General features: G+C 40.9%; 2 protein-coding genes and 1 long non-coding RNA gene across 6 annotated transcripts in view; all 3 read right to left on the bottom strand.

The window, feature by feature from the left end:
- LOC113011575 (NACHT, LRR and PYD domains-containing protein 12-like) overlaps nt 1-18710 on the bottom strand; it is a 374200-nt gene that overhangs the window by 141440 nt on the left and 214050 nt on the right. The window lies entirely within an intron of this gene.
- LOC145425177 (uncharacterized) overlaps nt 1-18710 on the bottom strand; it is a 37531-nt gene that overhangs the window by 2065 nt on the left and 16756 nt on the right. The window contains exons 1-3 of one of the 4 annotated variants that reach the window (XR_013905829.1): nt 1575-1889; nt 811-876; nt 305-460 (exon numbers count right to left, since the gene is read on the bottom strand). This is a non-coding gene — a long non-coding RNA (uncharacterized LOC145425177). The other 3 variants (XR_013905830.1, XR_013905831.1, XR_013905832.1) reach the window with 3 other exon arrangements.
- On the bottom strand, nt 4148-6523 carry LOC145425168 (focadhesin-like). The gene is made up of 4 exons (XM_080298159.1): nt 6347-6523; nt 6123-6250; nt 4887-5013; nt 4148-4772 (listed from the first exon to the last, which is right to left on the bottom strand). The coding sequence occupies exons 1-4, from the start codon at nt 6413-6415 to the stop codon at nt 4605-4607; spliced, it is 492 nt and encodes a 163-aa protein (XP_080154285.1). The 5' UTR covers nt 6416-6523; the 3' UTR covers nt 4148-4604.

Genomic DNA, 18710 nt, shown 5'->3' with positions numbered 1-18710 from the left:
TAACCTGTTGGGCAGGGTTTCCACCACATTATATATGTCCATAATGGAGGTAAAGACAAACTAATACATCATCTTTTTTGCATTCAAAACATAACATAAAAACATTCACTTCTGGTTTAACCTAAATCAAGGGATCAGATTTTACATATGTTTAGGTAATTTAAATTTTCCAACGTTTTGAGTACCAAACTTTGTCTTGCTTAATATAAATGTAAGTGCACTGTGCAGCTACCATACACTAGCTGTTTAAATTTGAAAATGATCTTATTAGCCATAATATTTTGCTACCAACAGAATAACGCACCTGTGTGGCTGGGGCCAAAGTTTGTCTAATTTTCTTCCCTGCAACGCCTCCTTTTTTCTTGAAGACTTTTATGAGCTGGTCAGTGTATTGGTCAAGTTGTGTAAAAAGCCTTGGAACATGTGCAGCAGTAGTAATCCTCACATATTCTGCTTCCACCTGAAAATATGTCAACAAACACAACATACTGTACTGTAAATATACATACTATATGTACACATATACAAACTAAAACTAATGTAGTAAGACCTCATTAAAGCTATAATTTTAACACAAACATTTACACAAAATGCTAATGGAGCCATTACAGCTTTTATTGTTATTTATCAAGTTCCAAAAAATATTGATCACCGCTGATCTGAAAAGAATTTCATGCCTCAGGCCCTTGAACTGCAACCTTTACCATGGTTCAGATGTGGAGAAGAAATAACAGGGGCATGGGATGGGTCACAAAAGAAAACTTAACTTATAAAACAGTTTTGTTTTCAAAAGTATAACAGTTCACATACCACATACAAGCTCAGCAATACCACATACACCACATCAGTATAGGAGGGAGCAGGTAAAGGCAGGATCTGAGATTTATAAAGAAAAAAAATAATTAATTCCTTAATTTCAAGAAGCAAATTATTGTTTGAATTACAACTAAATAAAATACTACTCAGAAGAAAAGCAAGAGATTGACACTGCCATGTGCTAACTTTCTATAGAAGCAATTATCACCAGGTCTGTCGACCTCCATTGTCTGTCCACTCATATGTCTTGAATAATTTTATTAAAAAAATTAAGTGTGTACTTTCACAAACTGTAATTTATAACTACATTGATATGTATAACTCCGCTAGGAAACATGCTGTATTTACAGACCATTTTTACATAATACAGATTACTGATAGAGCAGAACAATGGTGTCACAGTGGCTTTCGCCCTTGACTTTTTGGATTTTAAATGTCACTTTATGCTATCCTTGCTATCCTATTCGATATTTCCGACTCTCGGATTACAGAAAAGGAATCCCAAGAAAGCAAATGGAAAAATAACCCCTTGAAAGAATAACCCCATGAACCCCTGTAGCTAATCCCTTAATAAAACAAAAAACAATAAAAATGTTTCTTACACAGTCCACAAAATAAGCATGTCCAGGACCCAGTAAAACTAATGTAAAACAAGCACACGCAAACGATATAACATGTCTTGTAAGACAAACGCAAAATATAACCATGCTGGACATATAGATACTACACAACATAGTCAAAGAAAAAAGTGGTCTTACCTCTCAAAGAAACAGCAGCTTGGCGCCAAAACAGCCTTTTTCAGTTAAATTTGAAGTCTTGCGCATGAGCAGGCACAAGCCGTGAAACCTTCTTGTTCTGCGCGGTTTCATTACAACTGTTTTTGCATTACTGCCACCTTGTGGATATACAAGGTATATCGATCCTAATTGACTTAACTTAAATGTTATGCGATCAAGTAACACATTAGTATTATGTACGTTGAATAATAGACACAATTACGTAGACTTGATTAGAAAAACATATGTTAACTTAACAAAAACATATATTTTAAGTAAAATGAAAATAAATAATTAATATACACTGAACAATCCACCTCATTCATTTTTTTGAGTGTATACAGCGTGCTTCATTCACACAAGCACTTCTTTTTCTAACAATGACACTATGATGGATGCATCGGAGAGGAAGTCGGGGTTCCACATCTTGCCCAAGGATACCGTGGCGTGCAGACTGGAGCAGCCAGGGATCAAACCTCCAACCTTCCAGTTAGTAATTCTACCTGCTGAGCTACCGTCTGTACTTCCTGAACATCACACCCTCCTTTTGTTTCTTTATTTCCAGTAGCAACCAGGACCATAATGAACCCTGACTCCCACAGACACTCAGGAGCCACCTGCCCAGTAAGTCACCCGCTAACTGCAACTATCAGAGCCCTGACCTTCTGCAGAGACGAGTCACACTGAACACAGCAAGTGTCCCTGCTCTCAGATACAAAACCTGCCTTTAAAAGTTCAGAGTAATGAAATCAGCAGTTCTGATTCTAGAATTTGTAGTCTCACACACTTTTGTTGTTTTGGTTCACATCGGTTGATTTTCTGCTCCAAACAACTAATGAGAACATTTTATAAACCTTTGAGTGTCCATCAGGATCCTGTAGAAACAGCTTCCATCTCAAATACTAAACATCATTATTTACATTCTGTTTATTTATTTTTTTAAAGTCACTCTAGCACAGATTTAGCCGAATGTCTTTCTGTGTCTTCCATACAAACATTAAACATGAAAACACTCAACACAGCAACACTGAAAGCATTTGAGTGTAACTTTCATTCAAATCAAACTTTATACACAATTACAATAATGGAAAAAGACAATTTAAATAGTAATACACAACAACCACTGCAGAAATAAATAAAAGAAAACCAAACACAATCCAGACATGAATACACAAATATATTTAAATCTATATATTTATACATTTTAATATGATGTAAAAGAAAACAAATACGAAACCTATCAAACTACCAATAAAAAAAAAAACAAGATCAGAATCAGAGAGACTTTATTTATCCCCAAGGGCCAATTAACATACAACAGAGCAGCATGACGTTGAAGATAAGCACAATAAAAGTGAGATAATAAATATACAGAATATACAGTTTTAAAATTACACAGTTTTAAAATTAAAGTGACTGAAGGTGAATAAATAACTGTAAATGACTAAAAGTGAGTAAAGTGTTGGTAGTATAAGAGTGTAGTTTATGTTTCTGTGGGAAATGTTCTTATCAGCTGGAGTTAAAAAGCAGAGCTGCTTTGGGGACAAAGGTGGCGCTCCTCCTCCTCTCAGTCCTGCAGGAAATGCAGCGGAGGCGTCGCCCAGAGGGGAGCCATTGAAATGCAGGGTGAAGAATGTGAGAGAGGTCGTTGATGATTTTGGCTGCCTGTCTAAGGGCCTGTTGATGAAAACCTGCCAGAGTTCTGACAGGCAGGCCAATGATTTTAGAGCACACTGATGCTGCAGTCTGTTCCTGTATGAAGGCTGAGGGAGTTGGACCAGCAGGTGATGGAGAAGGTCATGATGCTTTCCAGGAAGGCGTAGTAAAAAGTCATCATGATGGGTGTGCTGACTCCAAAGGAGTTGAGTTTCCTAAGGAGGTTTAGCCGTTGGTTTCATTTTACATTCACCGATTTTCTCTAAGCTTAAGTTCACACAGCAGAGAAATTTGTGTCTGACTCAGTGATTGCAAGGTGCTGCACAGGTCCTGTGGCTGCAACCCAAAAGCATCCCTATCAGAATCAGAATCAGAAAGGGTTTTATTGCCAAATGTTGAGCAGGTTTACAACATTAGGAAATTGCTGCGGTGCTTAGTGCAAACATACTGTCATAAATGCTTAAATAGATATAAAAATATCTGCGCGCCCCAGTGTCCTGGAGGTGTACAGGTCCTGAGTCAGACACAGATGGGAGTCTGCAGCCAATCACCTTCTCAGCAGAGCGCACAACACGCTGCAGTCTCTGTTTGTCCCTGATAGTGGCTCCAGCGTACCACACGGTGATGGAGGAGGTGAGGATGGACTCGATGATTGCAGTGTAGAATTGCATCATCGTCCGTGTTGGCAGGTTGAATTTCTTCAGCTGCCTCAGGAAGTACATCCTCTGCTGGGCTTTCTTAATGACGGAGGTGATGGTGGGCTCCCACTTCAGGTCCTGGGTGATGGTGGTACCCAGGAAGCGGAATGAGTCCACAGAGGTGATGGGGGGTGTCAGTCAGGATGATGGGGGGAGTCTATCAGATGTCCTGTGCTAATATGGTATGTTTGGTTTTGGCCTTTGGTCTTGTGTTTGTTTAGATGCAACTTTGCAAACCTAAGCTGTACTGCCATATCATTGTTAGAGAGGAGGAGAGCTTTCCAACAATCAGCACTGCATGGTCTAGGACTCATCTGCTGGGACGGCCACTGCTGCACTGTGTTGAATCCTCCAGAGCAACAAACTACCAAAACTTCTGTTTTTAAAAAGATGCTCACACTCGCTGATCCATTTATTAGTTACTGTGAAGTCCGACCACAGCAGGACTCTGAGGACTGGACCCTCACACGTCTGTACTTTGTGCTTCTACCCAACTTTACATTGATGTGCTAACTTTAGCTACCAAACACAGTGATGTAGAGATGTGACTCTACAGTGAGGTTAGAATATACAAACAGCTGGTGAGAGTCCTGTTTACAGACAGAACCACAGAGAAAAACATAACCTGGTGGATTTCCTGTGTCGCTCTGTTAGCTCCTCAACACAGAGCAACATGAACGTTACGACGCACCTCGTACTGCTCTGATTTAACTGTGAGCTGAGGCACCAGAGCCAAAAGCTCAGCGATGGCTTGAACCACCTCTGGCTGTGAGTGACAGCTGAGCTCAGGCCAAACAGTTCTCCATGCTGAGATAATATCCACCACCTGAGAAAGAAAGATTTGTTTTAAGACCAGAACTTTGGATAAGATTCAAAAGTTATGATCCAGAAAAATGATGATTCCTGAATTTAAAGAGACAAATGGAGACAGGCGAGGTACCTCTGCTCGACACAGCTCCTGTAGTCCCTGAAGGACGAGAGCAGCCGGGGTTGCCAGGTCTGGTCTGTTGCACTGTTTTAAAGTGAGTGAAATGGCAGCCACCATGTCCCCTGCATGCTGGTAAGGCCTGGTTAACACACACATCAGCGTGAACAAAGTGGGAAATGTGTTTCTTCTAATTTTGTTACCATTTTTATTTAAGAAAAAAGCATTAAAAGTGCCAGGACACGTGTAAGTAAGTAAATGCTAAACACAGCTTCTTATCATTGCAAACTCTTATGGCTGCAAATGTTTTACAATAAAAGCAAACGTAAGCATTTGTGAAAACAAGAAACAGCTCAATGATTTGCTAAATTTGTACTGTAGCATCCATCCAGAGGGTTTCCCAGGTTTTCACTAATGCTGCTAAAAAAGCTGCATGTACATGTTAGCAGGTGTAACAGGCCCTGGGACGATGGACAGTGTGCACCAGCTGGTTAGAACAAAGGAAATAATCAAATAAAGTCATCGTTTTATTTCATCAACACACATAAAGGCCAGTTCACAAAAACTGACAAGCATTAGCTAACAGCTAACATGTAAAGGACGTGTGCAGGAGCCTGGATGCAGTTTGTGGAGTTTATATGATCAACATAGTTTGGGTTAAAGGTTAAAACTATAAAGTTATGGCTCACTTGCTTAGAGTTGTATTATATGGGAAACAGTGCTTACAGACTGACATAGTTTGATTTCTTTTGCTTCAAATGTATACTTTTATTTTGATAGTCTGCCAGAGACAGGAAGTTAGCTGCCTCTCAGTCTCTCTGTTTGAACTGAACTTTGTAAGACTTTGATCCTTCTGGATTCAGGCACGTGTAGCTGCTCTGGACATTTGTACGGAAATATTTAAAACTGGACTCCTGCTGATTTTTGGAGAAACAGGGACTCAGTGGAGCGTCGAGCTGAGGCTTCATTCACTGCAAAGCTACAAAGTGCATTCATTTATCTTAACAAGCAAAGTTGATGTGATGTGACTGAAAAAACAAATGTTTCTATTTTTCTGAACTTTCATCAGCTTGCTGAGCAGAAACATCTATGAAGAGTCCAGTCAGTGATTATTACTCATTAGAAGGGAAGATGAAGAATCCTGGTGTTGGAAGCTCACACTGTCTGCAATGTGCATGCAAAGTCCACTGAATGAATGAACCAGTGAATGTAAGAAGTGCCCACTGTTTCTGTAAGTATGGGAGGACCCACCTCTCTCTGCAGATGTCCCTGACACAGGCGGCCCTGGCCAGGATCTGCTCCCACTGGGCGTCCCTCCCCAGCACCACCCTGCTGTCCTGCTGGCTCATTAGACGCTGCAGCTCTGGGTAGACCCGGTCCTTACAGACATGACCAAAGCAGCACACAATCAAAGACAAACAGAAGCTTTGAACACGTGAATATGACATTTATAGTAATGCGTTATTATTACAAACCTGTTTTTTCCACAGAGCGGTCATGAGGCGCAGTCCCACTGCCCTCAGCTTGGGGGAGCCGGCCAGCATGTGCAGACTGTGCAGCACGATCGGGAAGCAAAGCTGGAATATTACAGCACATATGATCAGAGCCAAGTTTACAAGAGAAACACACGGTTACAGCTGAAGAAGGCAGATGTTAGACGATGACTGCTGGTTTGGGGAGTCCAGCTTCCTGACAGAGTGCTTTACTACAGAGCACTGCATCTATCCCACACAGAGGCTGCTGTGGTGGAGTCCAATCCCAGCTCCTACAAACAGGGTACAAGAAACACTGTCTGTGTTCACACAGTGAAAACTGTGTGGAAGACGTGGGAATTTCTCTTTGCTCCTTTGTCAAAGTGCTAAACATCGAGAGGGGAACATTTCAGTTATGTGCACAAACTGATTTACCAACATTTGCAACACACAGTGTCCTGCTAATGGTTCTAATATTGCGACCTCCACACTAACCTAGAAGGGTCTGGCTGCAGCCACCGGGGAGCTCCACAGTAACCGGAAACACGTGACCTCCATGGTAGGTGGAAATACGTTCCTGCATGGATCATCGACTGTGGAAACCTTGCAAGTGGATCGTAAAGGTTGGTACAGAGTCTTTCATGTCTAAATTTGCTGTTAATAATTATATAATTGTAGGAATCATCTAGTTTGCTTACACTGATTACGTTGGCACTTTGTTAGCGCTACAACAACGGTCAGACCCCCGAGGCATCTAAACTTTAGTAAGAATGTGCACTTTTGACACCTCTGGTTAGCATTTAGTGGTCAGTTTCAAACATATTTGATTTTTGCTTGTTATGAACAAATTCACTTCACTACTTTTCACGATCTGTAACATCAAAGCACATTGTTCCATTTACTGCATATTGCACTTTATTCATGTCTCTCATTCCACCTGCAAAAACATTGTAAAGGTCGTCACAGAGAGTTTTATATATGTATAAATACTAATATTCTCTATTCATTCTGTTTTATTGCCCAGATGTTAGTTAGCCTTTGTTCAATTGTCTTTTATATGTCAATAGATACGTATGTCACAAATAAGTGTCCTGTAAATTATGTTTAAAGAATTTTCTCCCAAATCTCTTACGTGCTAACTGTAACGTGTTATATCTGCTAAAACCTGAACTTAAATGTGTATATGGTGTTTATTAAAAAACAAAAACTGAAGAAACTTCTTGAATAAAACATCTTCAAGAAACTTAAAGCAGTTCAAACGCTTTTCTTTCCCAGCTCCTCAGACTGTCCACCCTGTTAGCTTGGTTAAGTAGCCACGACGAGTAGAAGGCCAAGTATGAGTTTCAAACAGTAAACACATTTATTTTTAAACCCTGCAAATAAACAACATTAACATCAAAAGTTTTACATTTCCTAAATGTATCCCACAATCTGAATATAACACCCACTTCCCTACATTTGATCCGCTGTGTTAAATATGATTAAAAACAGAATGCAATCATTTGCAAATCCTATAAACCAGTATTTTAAACAAAGTGAGAAAATGAAACATTTAAAGAAAACTATTAGCCCATTTTGAATTTGATGGCAGCATCCTCTCTCCATAAACTAAAGGCTTTACGATGTTTAGTGCTGAACCATGTTGGTTAATGTGTAAACTTCTGAAACGTTCAACAGTTTCCATTTTGATTAACCTGACCAACATCTAACATAGAACACCTTTGAAGTGGACCTCGCAGCCTGTGGATAACTTCAAACACGTCGAGGTCGCAGAGGCTGAACTTTTACCCAGCATCACAAGGAGCGCCATAAACACTTGTTACGGTTATTAGAAGGAACCCAGCCTTTAGACATCCCCACAACGACATCGTGACCAAGGGTCTGTTGCATGATTTTTAACATGGCTACAATGTGTCGTCTGCTGAGTCATCGTTTAATACAACAACGTACTGAAAGAGAGCATTCAGCATCTGACTGAGCTGGACTAACCTTCCCTTTCAAAAGTGAAAACTGCAACATAAAACTGGAATACAACCAACTTCTAATGAAATGTAACATTTTATAACATGAACACAGATTCCAGGTGAGCTGTGTCTTCCAGGACTGGATTTACCAGAACAGGTATGAGGATGGTGCCTGACGGGCATGTACCAGCTGGAGTGGATCCCAGCTAACACAGGGTGAGGAGACAGACGACCGTTCACGCTCACACTTATTCACCAGTTAGCCTAACCCCACTACCTGAATGTCTGTGAACTGTGGGAGGAAGCCAGAGTCCCCTGAGAGGACCCACACAAACACGGGGAGAACATCCAACCTCCACAGAGACTCTCTCTGCACTAAAAGCACAAAATGAAAATCACACCGTCATGTAATTCAAGAAACTGGTCTTAAAAAACAGTTAATCTAATATGTCCACATGGAGCCCGTGTTAAGGTCTGTACTGGGCTTCAGAACATCAAGTGAACAACATCAAATGGGACCTGGGTGCGTTGTCTCCTGATAGAAAGTGCTGAGGATCAGGATTCAGGGACAACACGATATCTGTCCAGCAGAGGGCGGCATTATTCCAAACGGCTCCATCCTAGAAACATGATGAGAAGGGAGCGGCCGAAGAGGTTTGTTTTTTCTTCCAAACTTTATTGAAATTACAAAGCGAACAGTCAGTCATTCCAGTTCAGTTTGTACAGTAGACATATAAGGCAAATAAGAGTAACAATATACAGTACAGTGAAATAAGAAGGATAAATAAATAAAGGATAAAAAAGAAAAAAGAAAGAAAAAGGGGGAATGTGACAGACTTCATAACAACTTTGTACTTGAAAGTTGTGACAGCTCATTCGTTAAACATTTCTGAATGAATTTCAATCAATGATAAACCTTTTTTATTGGAAGTTAATTTAAGAGACTTAAGTAATATTCAATTTTAATCAAAAACAAATTAAATGATGGGGTTGAGTTTTGAAATTACAATTATGTATATGGAATTTCCCTAATAAGATGGAGCGGCCGAAGAGTGAACTGCGAATGTTTAATAATTAAAGTCCATCCATCTTCATCCGCTTTATCCGAGGCCGGGTCGCGGGGGCAGCAGCCTAAGCAAAGAGGCCCAGACCTCCCTCTCCCCAGACACCTCCTCCAGCTTATCCGGGGGAACACCAAGGCGTTCCCAGGCCAGCCGAGAGATATAATCTCTCCAGCGTGTCCTGGGTCTGCCCCGGGGCCTCCTCCCGCTGGGACATGCCTGGAACACCTCACCCAGGAGGCGCCCAGGGGGCATCCTTGTCAGATACCCGAACCACCTCAGCTGGCTCCTTTCGATGTGGAGCAGCAGCGGCTCTACTCTGAGCCCCTCCCGGATGGCCGAACTTCTCACCCTATCTCTAAGGGAGAGGCCAGCCACCCTTCGGAGGAAGCTCATTTCTGCCGCTTGTATCCGCGATCTCGTTCTTTTGGTCACTACCCACAGCTCGTGGCCATAGGTGAGGGTAGGGACGTAGATCGACCGGTAAATTGAGAGCTTCGCTTTTACACTCAGCTCCCTCTTCACCACGACGGACCGGTTCAGCGTCCGCATTACTGCAGCTGCAGCCCCAATCCGTCTGTCGATCTCCGGCTCCCTTCTCCCATCACTCGCGAACAAGACCCCGAGATACTTGAACTCCTCCACTTGGAGCAGGAACTCATCCTCATATATATCATTGACTTAATTAAAGTCAATGATATGACAAATACAGCTGCTCTGTGACGGCCTCAGAGGTTGTCTCAGAGAATACTGGGAGCAGCAACACCATGAAGTCCAAAGAAACACTCTGATGGAATTGTGGACAGCAATGCTGCCTTGAGCAGTACCGATGTTTCAGGGCTGGATGACGTTTTTGGGTGGGACATCTACATCCTGACATATCAAGGTTACTTTACTTTTAGGTAAATTTTCTTTACAGAAAAATAATAGCGTTTGTCATCCCTTCACAAACACACACATCGATTTAAACCTGACAGACACATATTTGGAAATTACACGAGATGAATCAAATCAGGAAAACAGTTATTAGTTATTAAGTTTAGTGATGGCAGCAGGGACAAAGCTGCTTTTATAAGACTTTGTTCTGCATCATTCTCATGATAAAACAGACTCAATGGCCCCAAGATATTTATATGACTGCACTTGCTCAGGTTTGTCCGGATTTCAAACTGTTCTAAAAGTCTTTTGATTCAAATCTGGGGCTGTGTTATTGAAAGCAGCAGAGAAATCGATGAACTGAAGTCCTTTACTCTCTAAATGTTTGACAATCAGGTGAAGTAGAATCAAAAGCGCATCCTCCGCTCCTCTATTGGGCTTATGTGCAATCTGCATTGAATCAAGCTGAAGTTCAGTGTCTTCCATAATCACATTTCTGATGATTTTTTCAAAGACTGAGGTGAGGGCAGCAGGCCTGAAGTCATTTAGAACTTTTGGACGACTAGATTTAGGACCAGGAACCACAAGCACACTCAGGCCTGACAGTTTAGCACCTACACAATTTTGACAAATTTAAATAAATTTAAAGTCCAACTTTTTTGCGATCAATTAACCAGTATCCGTCCCAGATGGTGGCCCGATTTCTAGTGCCCTAACTCAATTTAACAATCAACTGTTCTGTATCAAATTTGATGCCACACAAATTATTTGTGCCACTGCAAAAAAAGAATTTCTGTCCACTATGAGATAAAGGAGAACAACAGCCTGATACCTGCAGGCCTGACAACAGGAGATGTATCACTGCTGTAACACCTGTAACATTCAGCAGTCGCCTCATTGTTCTGATGCACCTCATTGTTTTTTACTCCTAAAACTTACCGCCTCCCTCAACAACTAATGCCATGTTTTGATTGGTCGACATGGTACATTTTTCCACAAATAGGAAAGGGTGGGGACTTTTGGTTTTGTTTTTGCTCACAGGCGGAGAGTGTTTTCGAGCGAGTGTTTCCCTATAAAATGCCGTTTTTACCGTTTCCCGCAGTAAATATAAACAACGATAGTATTCAGGAAGAAAACCAAACATTCCAGATATTTTTATCATAACTCTGGTTTTACGTGGCCCATCAACACAATTTAAAAACTGGTATAAAGTCCACACTTTTTCCGTCAATTGTTCCGTCTGCCCTGCTCACATTGTATTATGGTTTGTATCCCGATGCTTTTGTTATGCTTGGTTTATTGGTATTCTATGTTTCTGTTATTCTTAGTGAGGGATTACTTCTTAGGTTGTGTCTCGTGTCTAGTATAGGTTCAGTGTCAAGTCTGCGTCTGTTTCTTGTTTCCTGTTTTATTGTGAAGGGTTGTGTCATGTCAGTGTGTCTTGCTTTGCTCCCCGTGTCTCGTTAGCCCAAACCCTCCCAGCTGTGTCTCCCTCCTGTTTCTTTCCCTGATTACTTCCCTGTGTATATAGGCCCAGTGTTTTTCTGTGCCCTCAACTTGCTGTGTGTTTGTTATGTCTGGTCCTCAGCGTCTTGTTTTTGCATTGCTTTTTGTGAGTTTTATTTTATGAGGAGTTTGTCCAGCAATAAAGCTGCGTTTTCAGTTTAAATCCCGTCTCCAAGAGTCCTGCATTTTGGATCCACCACTTCTGCCTGCCTGCACACATCACAACATGACAGCTTTAGAGCAATTTATCAATTTAGGGAGAATTTATCTAACAGAAATGGAAAGTTTACCAAGATGTATCAATCCAACGCACACTAATGTCATTCCAGATAAATGAACAAGAGCTATTAATCAAATAAACTTTAATTTTATCTGGAGAAATAAACCTCACTACATGAAAAAGAAACATTTGATCCAATACACTAAAAATGGCCTGAAAGCTGTTGACTTTGACCTCCTTAAAAATAAACTGTTATGTATTTAGTAAAATCAGTTTATATTTTTGTGGTACTACTTTCTGTGTAAAGTGTGGTATTTGTGCGCATTGATATGCCTGTGCCTTTCCACAACATGGTTAATAAAGTAAGTTACTAACAACCAAACAAGTGTTGTTACTTTACCAGTTAAGTTATAAGAGAGAACATAACAAACTGGTGACGAGGATTAAAACGGATCCCCGATGTGCGCTGGACGACAGGAGGGAGAAATCCTTGTGAAAGTGGCCAAAAGACACGGAAAAGGTTACGGCAAAAACAACTAATCATCCGTGTGGATGCTAACTCACTCGCCTGGCTAGTGCGCTGCAGAGAGGACGTGAGTAACATCAGTTCTATTAAGTTAAGGATACTTATGAAAATACTGAGAAAATGTCAGGTGGCGTTGGACAAATGGACGTTTTTGATAATGGCACAGAGGATTGAACAACATATGTGGTGAGAGGTGAACAATATTTTCTGGCTAACAAAATAGAGGATGAGAGGAAAGTTGCTGTGTTACTGAGTGTCATGGGAGGAAAAACATACAACTTGTTGCGCAGCCTAAAAGAAAAACTAAATGTGGAAAAGAGAAGGAAAGCTGCATGAAGTAACTGAGAAAGACTCAAATGATTCTTAGGAGGATTTGGCATGCCTGGAGCTGTACACAATGCAAGAGAAAGACAATGATGCAATATGGCTCACACCAAAAATACAAGAGGTTGAGTTACAGATGGAACTGGACACTGGGTCTGCCCTCTCACTGATCTTATATGAAGATTAGAGACAAATTCCCCAATCTGAAACTGAAACACACCTCAGTGAAACTGAAAACATACACAGGTGAAAGAATAACTCCTCTGGGAAAACTAAAAGTGAATGTGGAATATGAGAAAAAGAAACGCAACCTGGAACTTTATGTTCTGAAAAAATGGAGGTGTGCCATTATTTGGGCGTGACTGGTTGAAACACATCCACCTCAACCTGAAAGAAATAAAGTCAATGAGACTGGAACGAGGCCCGAGTGCACATTCTGTGGATGAAAGACTGAAACAGATACTTAATAACCGTGCCCAGGTGATCAAAGATGGAATCAGCACTCTGAAAATATTAAAGCACAGATCATACTGGAGGACAATGCAAAACCAAGATTACACAAGGCACGTCCTGTACCTTATGCTTTACGCCCCAAAGTCGAAGCAGAGCTCCAACGCTTGGAAGAGGAAGGAATACTCACCAAGGTGGAATGGTCAGATTGGGCTACACCAATAGTGTCAGTAAGCAAGAAAGCAAGTGACAGAGTGCAGATCTGTGGTGATTTTAAGGTTTCAGTGAACCCAGTTCTCCGCATAGATCAGTACCCACTTTCACAGATAGAAGACATATTCACAGCAGTCGCAGGTGGCAAACACTTTTCAAAAATTGACCTTGCCCAGGCTTATCTCCAGTTGGAAGTAGAAGAGACATCCAGGAAATATCTGGAGATAAACACTCACAAAGGCCTATATCAGTACAACAGACTGGTATTTGGTATCGCCAGTGTCCCAGCAGTATGGCAACGTGCCATGGATCAGGTCCTACAAGGCATTCCAGGAACACAGTGTTTTCTGGATGACATAATTGTCACTGGTGTTGATGAGGAGACTCATCTGGCTAACCTAACAGCAGTCCTGGCCAGGCTAGAAAAACATCGATTGAGAGCAAACAAAAACAAATGTGAGTTCTTCAAGGATGCCATTGAGTATTGTGGACACAAGATCGACAGACATGGGCTCCACAAAACCGAGGACAAAGTTGAAGCAGTCCTGAAGGCACCAGAACCTAAAAATGTGAGAACATAACAAACTGGTTGAGATCCTGGATTAAAGAGGGAATGGGAAGTGAAGAGGAATACAGAGGAGTGATTGGTCGGTTCATGAGGTGGTGTGAGGAGAATCACCTGAAACTGAATGTGGCCAAAACAAAGGTGCTGGTGGTGGACTTTGGCAGAAACAGATCCCTCCTCTGTCTGCACTGGTGGGAATGATGTTGAAATAGTCACATCCTTTAAGTATCTGGGAGTTCATCTGGATCACAAGTTGGAGTGGTCTGCCAACATGGACGCTGCCTACAAAAAGGGTCTGAGCCAGCTTTACTTTCTACGAAGGCTCAGATGGTAAATGGACTGGTTCTTATATGGTGCTTTTCTACTCTCATTGAGCACTCAAAGCACTTTGTACAACTTGTGCATTCACCCAATCATACCCATTCACACAAGCGCTTTATCTAAGGTTTTTAGTGCGTCTAACATTCACTCGCATTCACACTACGATGGATGCTTTTAAGACACTGTCACTATTGTGTTTTTTTTTTTTTTTTAATGTCCACATGTAGAGCCCTGAGAAAATTAGTCAACAGTCAACAGAATGACTGGGATGTGTATCTGGATGCCACACTGTTTTCTTTGAGGTCCAAGGTCCACACCACAACCAAATACACACCATTCCGTTTAATGTATGGGAGAGAATTGGTAAATGGTAAATGGCCTGCATTTGTATAGTGCTTTACTCAGTCCCTAAGGACCCCAAAGCGCTTCACACTACATTCAGTCATTCACCCATTCACACACACATTCACACACTGGTGATGGCAGCTACATTGTAGCCACAGCTACCCTGGGGCGCACTGACAGAGGCGAGGCTGCCGGACAGTGGCGCCACCGGGCCCTCTGACCACCACCAGTAGGCAGACATGGGGTTAGTATCTTGCCCAAGGACATTTGGCATGCAGCCAGGAGGCAGCCTGGGATCAAACCACCGACCTTCTGATTAGTGGCTGACCTGCTCTGCCACCTGAGCTACGTATTCTTCCTGTTGAAGTCCCAGTAAGTGTTATTAAGGAATTCTATTTATGCAAAAACTGTGATAATGCATGAATTAAATGTAATCTTAATTGGAAAGTGTGCATACTGATATTAGCTGCAGCTTTAATCTTCTCTGCTTAACTTCTATACGCAAGACACATTTTAAAGATAAAGTAAGTGACTAGTTACTACTTTATGTTTGTATCTTTATGTAAAGTAATAAATGTTGAGGAGACCTTTCAGTATGTGTTCACCTATGGAAGTGTATCAAGAGTAAAAAGTGACTATACACAAAATGAGAGGAGTCTATCTTTGTGGCTTTCTGTGATCAAAGCTTTATAATAGTATTTTTACTTTTAAACATGAGTTATTATAGTTCGGATTTTCAGTTCATGTTTCAAATGCATTATTTGCCATTATGATTTTAATTGTGATTTAAAATGTGAAAATTTTAGCTGTCCTCCATCATTCTCCCTGAGGAGTCGAGTTACGGTGACTTTGTATCTTCTACAAGAAGTTAAAAAAAAACTGTAGAGGAAAATATGGCAAAGTCCCAAGACTTACAAAAGGAAGCCTATGCTAGACAAGTCCAGAAGTACAGAAACTTTGTGTACAGCGTTGGAGATGAAGTTCTTCTTTTGAACATGAGGAAACGTGGAAGGAAGGGAGGAAGACTTGATCCAGATTTTTACAGGACCCTACACCATTCAAGACATCGCTGGCAAATGTGTGAGATTAAAAAAAAAAAACACGGAAGGAGCAACTTTAAGAAATCACTAAAGCATTGACCATATCAAGCTGTACAGAAGAAGCCACCATGTAAATATCAGTGACAATGAAAAATACCCAACTCACAGTCAGACAGTGAACAGCAGCACAGACCTGAAGATGCCCCCCTGCCATCCTACTGCTAACCCTCAGTGCCAGCAAAGTCCAGAGGATACCAGACCCTCTGTTATTCATTATGCACCCAAAACGGCTGACAACAGTTGTTGCTCCCACAAGGAGTTTAATTGTGTTCCAGGACCAGAAACACATGAACAAGAACTTCCCTCCCGGAAACAAAGCTTAGAAAAGGAAGGTGGCATAGTGAACAACTCTTTTTGACCCATTGGTCATTTGCTGCCAGTTTGATGTTGCAACTTGATTGACTGTTGCATGACTTTGTTTGCATTTTGCAGTCTTCAACTCTTATTGGATATAAAGAAACATGCAAAGTGCACTGAGCTTGTAGAAGTCTAGAAATGGATCTGCCTGTCAGTAATTTTCTATTTTGCCCACCCGCTGTACCTTTCCTATTTCTCTGCGTGTAAATGCATGCCTATTGTATTGACTTTTTTCCTGTTGTGGCCCGTCGGCCTTTACCCAGCTTATCCACTAAAAATCTCATGCATGCCTGAGCTAACTTATCATATTTTTCTTTTAGTAAAGAGGCTATGGCGTGCAAAGGATACTGGGCGCCTGGAGTCAGTTGTTGGAAGATAAAAGTTATTTGATTCCTCTTTTCGAACACTGCAGGGGTCACGGTGGTTTCTGATGAGGTAAGAGAACTTATCATTATTGATTCTGATTTCGAGGTTCTGCTCCTTCTGAAGCATTTGCAGTGCAGAGACCATTAATAGTTTAAAATGTGCGGGTAGGTCGGGGGGTTTATATTGCAAAACTCTAAGGTTTCACCCATTCACTTCAACAGGAAAAAATGTTATCAACCACAACACAGATGTTGTGACATCTGTGACATCATAATATCCAGTTTCAGTATATGCAGAAAGAACCTTTATCAGCAATTCTATTCCTTTAGATGTTTTTGTGTACAGCACTCAAGCAGTTACTTCAAAGATTGTTGCTGTTGTTGTATAAACTCAGATTATTCAAAACAGGTCATTGATGCATACCTGCACCTTGTCATTGAGAGACGAAAGGAAAGTAAGAAATGTCCTTTGCCTACTAATTTTGATATAAAAAAAAACTTATTTACTGTTCTCTAACATTTTTGTATACTTGTGCAGAATGCTGCACACCTGCTCTGTTCAGTAGTTGCAAGCTCGTTGTTTTCTGGGCAGTTCAGATGCCTCAACAAGGTATGTTGAAAGTTCAAAAGTGGTCCAAACAGTTGACTCCTTTCTGTTGCTGAGGAAAGAGTTCGGTTCCTTTAAAGAAGACTATATTTGAAAACACCCTAAGACGCATGGTACCTAAGTAAATCCAAATTACTCTGCACTTCCAATCCCACAGATGAAGTTCCCAGTTGAAGACATGGCTGTGCCCTGTGAACTTTGGTACACACTGGATTCTTGTGGTATGTGTTCATATAGTTATTAATTTGCGTAATTTGTTGTGAAGCAGTTTCTTGCACAAAGTGTTTTTTTTTTAAATACGTTTTCAGTGGCACAAACTATTGTAATTTTTTAATTTATTAACTTTTTCTTCAGATTGTCAACATTTCTGCACAGAAAATACTGCTCATAGACCCCATGGGGAATGAAGGTGTTTATGACAGGAAAATTCTGCGCAACTGGAGGTATGCATTATTACTGAGGTATTATTCTTAGATAAAACATTTCTTGTTTCATTACAAACATTTTTGTTCAACTAGGAATTTTCTGAGGATGAGAGGGCATGAAGACACCATGGAGTGGCAGTTACAGACTATGCAACACAACAAGCAACAGGATTCCAGCAGTTGTGGAGTTTTAATGTTAAAGGTAACCCTTATTCAAATGATTCCATTTCTTGTTAGCTATAATTAAGACTTTAAGTGAATTTAAGTGAAGTGAAATTTATTTCGGTCAACAACAACAACACAAGTTATCATTTTACATAGAAGTACAGTAACAGTAACTGAAAACGGAATAGGCTGAAGCTTTGTGGATTATAATTATCCTATCCTTTACCTAATTAAGACTTTACATTCTAATTATGATCAATCTCACAGTTTGCAGAACACTACCTTGATTTTGGAGAGGTCAGTGAGGTGTCAACCACTACAGAGGCAGTTGTGCTGGAGCGAATGCAGATAGCTTGCACCCTACTTGAAAATCGAGGTAAGTCCAGTAAAGTCCTTATCACGTTAGAGTGTGTACTTCCATTTTAAATAGTGCTTTTCAAACAGCACAGTACAAATAGTGCTCTTCAAACACTTTCAGATAAGACCCTTCTCAAAGTCTAATTTAAAAAATTCAGGAGACAAATTTTCCTTGAAGTATATTTGGAAAAAATGTACTATTACTCCACCTAAACTTGGTTTATCTGACCCAGATAGACTGCAGGTCATAACTTACCTGAAGTTAAGTTCACCTCAGGTCTCTGCTCCTCCTGCCTCACCTGTTGCCTCTGTGGAAGCTCCGCCATAGCCACCACCAAACAACTGACTTATTTTTACACATCGACCAGCATCCGGCCAATCCACCACCTTTCATTGTTTATACCAAAACAAAAGTAAAAAAACCTCATCGGCTCATAAAAATGAAAAATCACCATCAGTATGCCCGATGGCCAGTCCAGCTATGGTCGTGCCATCAGTTAACCCTTCACGTGGCAACTGTGACACGCGTGCCCAGGGTTGCCGACCCCTGCTCTAAAGCATCTGATTTGGATTCCTGAGATCAAATATATTTTCCTTTGGCTTTGTTTTCTTCCCATTTG

This window comes from Astatotilapia calliptera, chromosome 3, assembly GCF_964374335.1.
Source record: "Astatotilapia calliptera chromosome 3, fAstCal68.1, whole genome shotgun sequence".
NCBI lineage: Eukaryota > Metazoa > Chordata > Actinopteri > Cichliformes > Cichlidae > Astatotilapia > Astatotilapia calliptera.
Note: the sequence above shows the minus strand (reverse complement) of the source record. Positions and strands in the feature narration are given on the sequence as shown.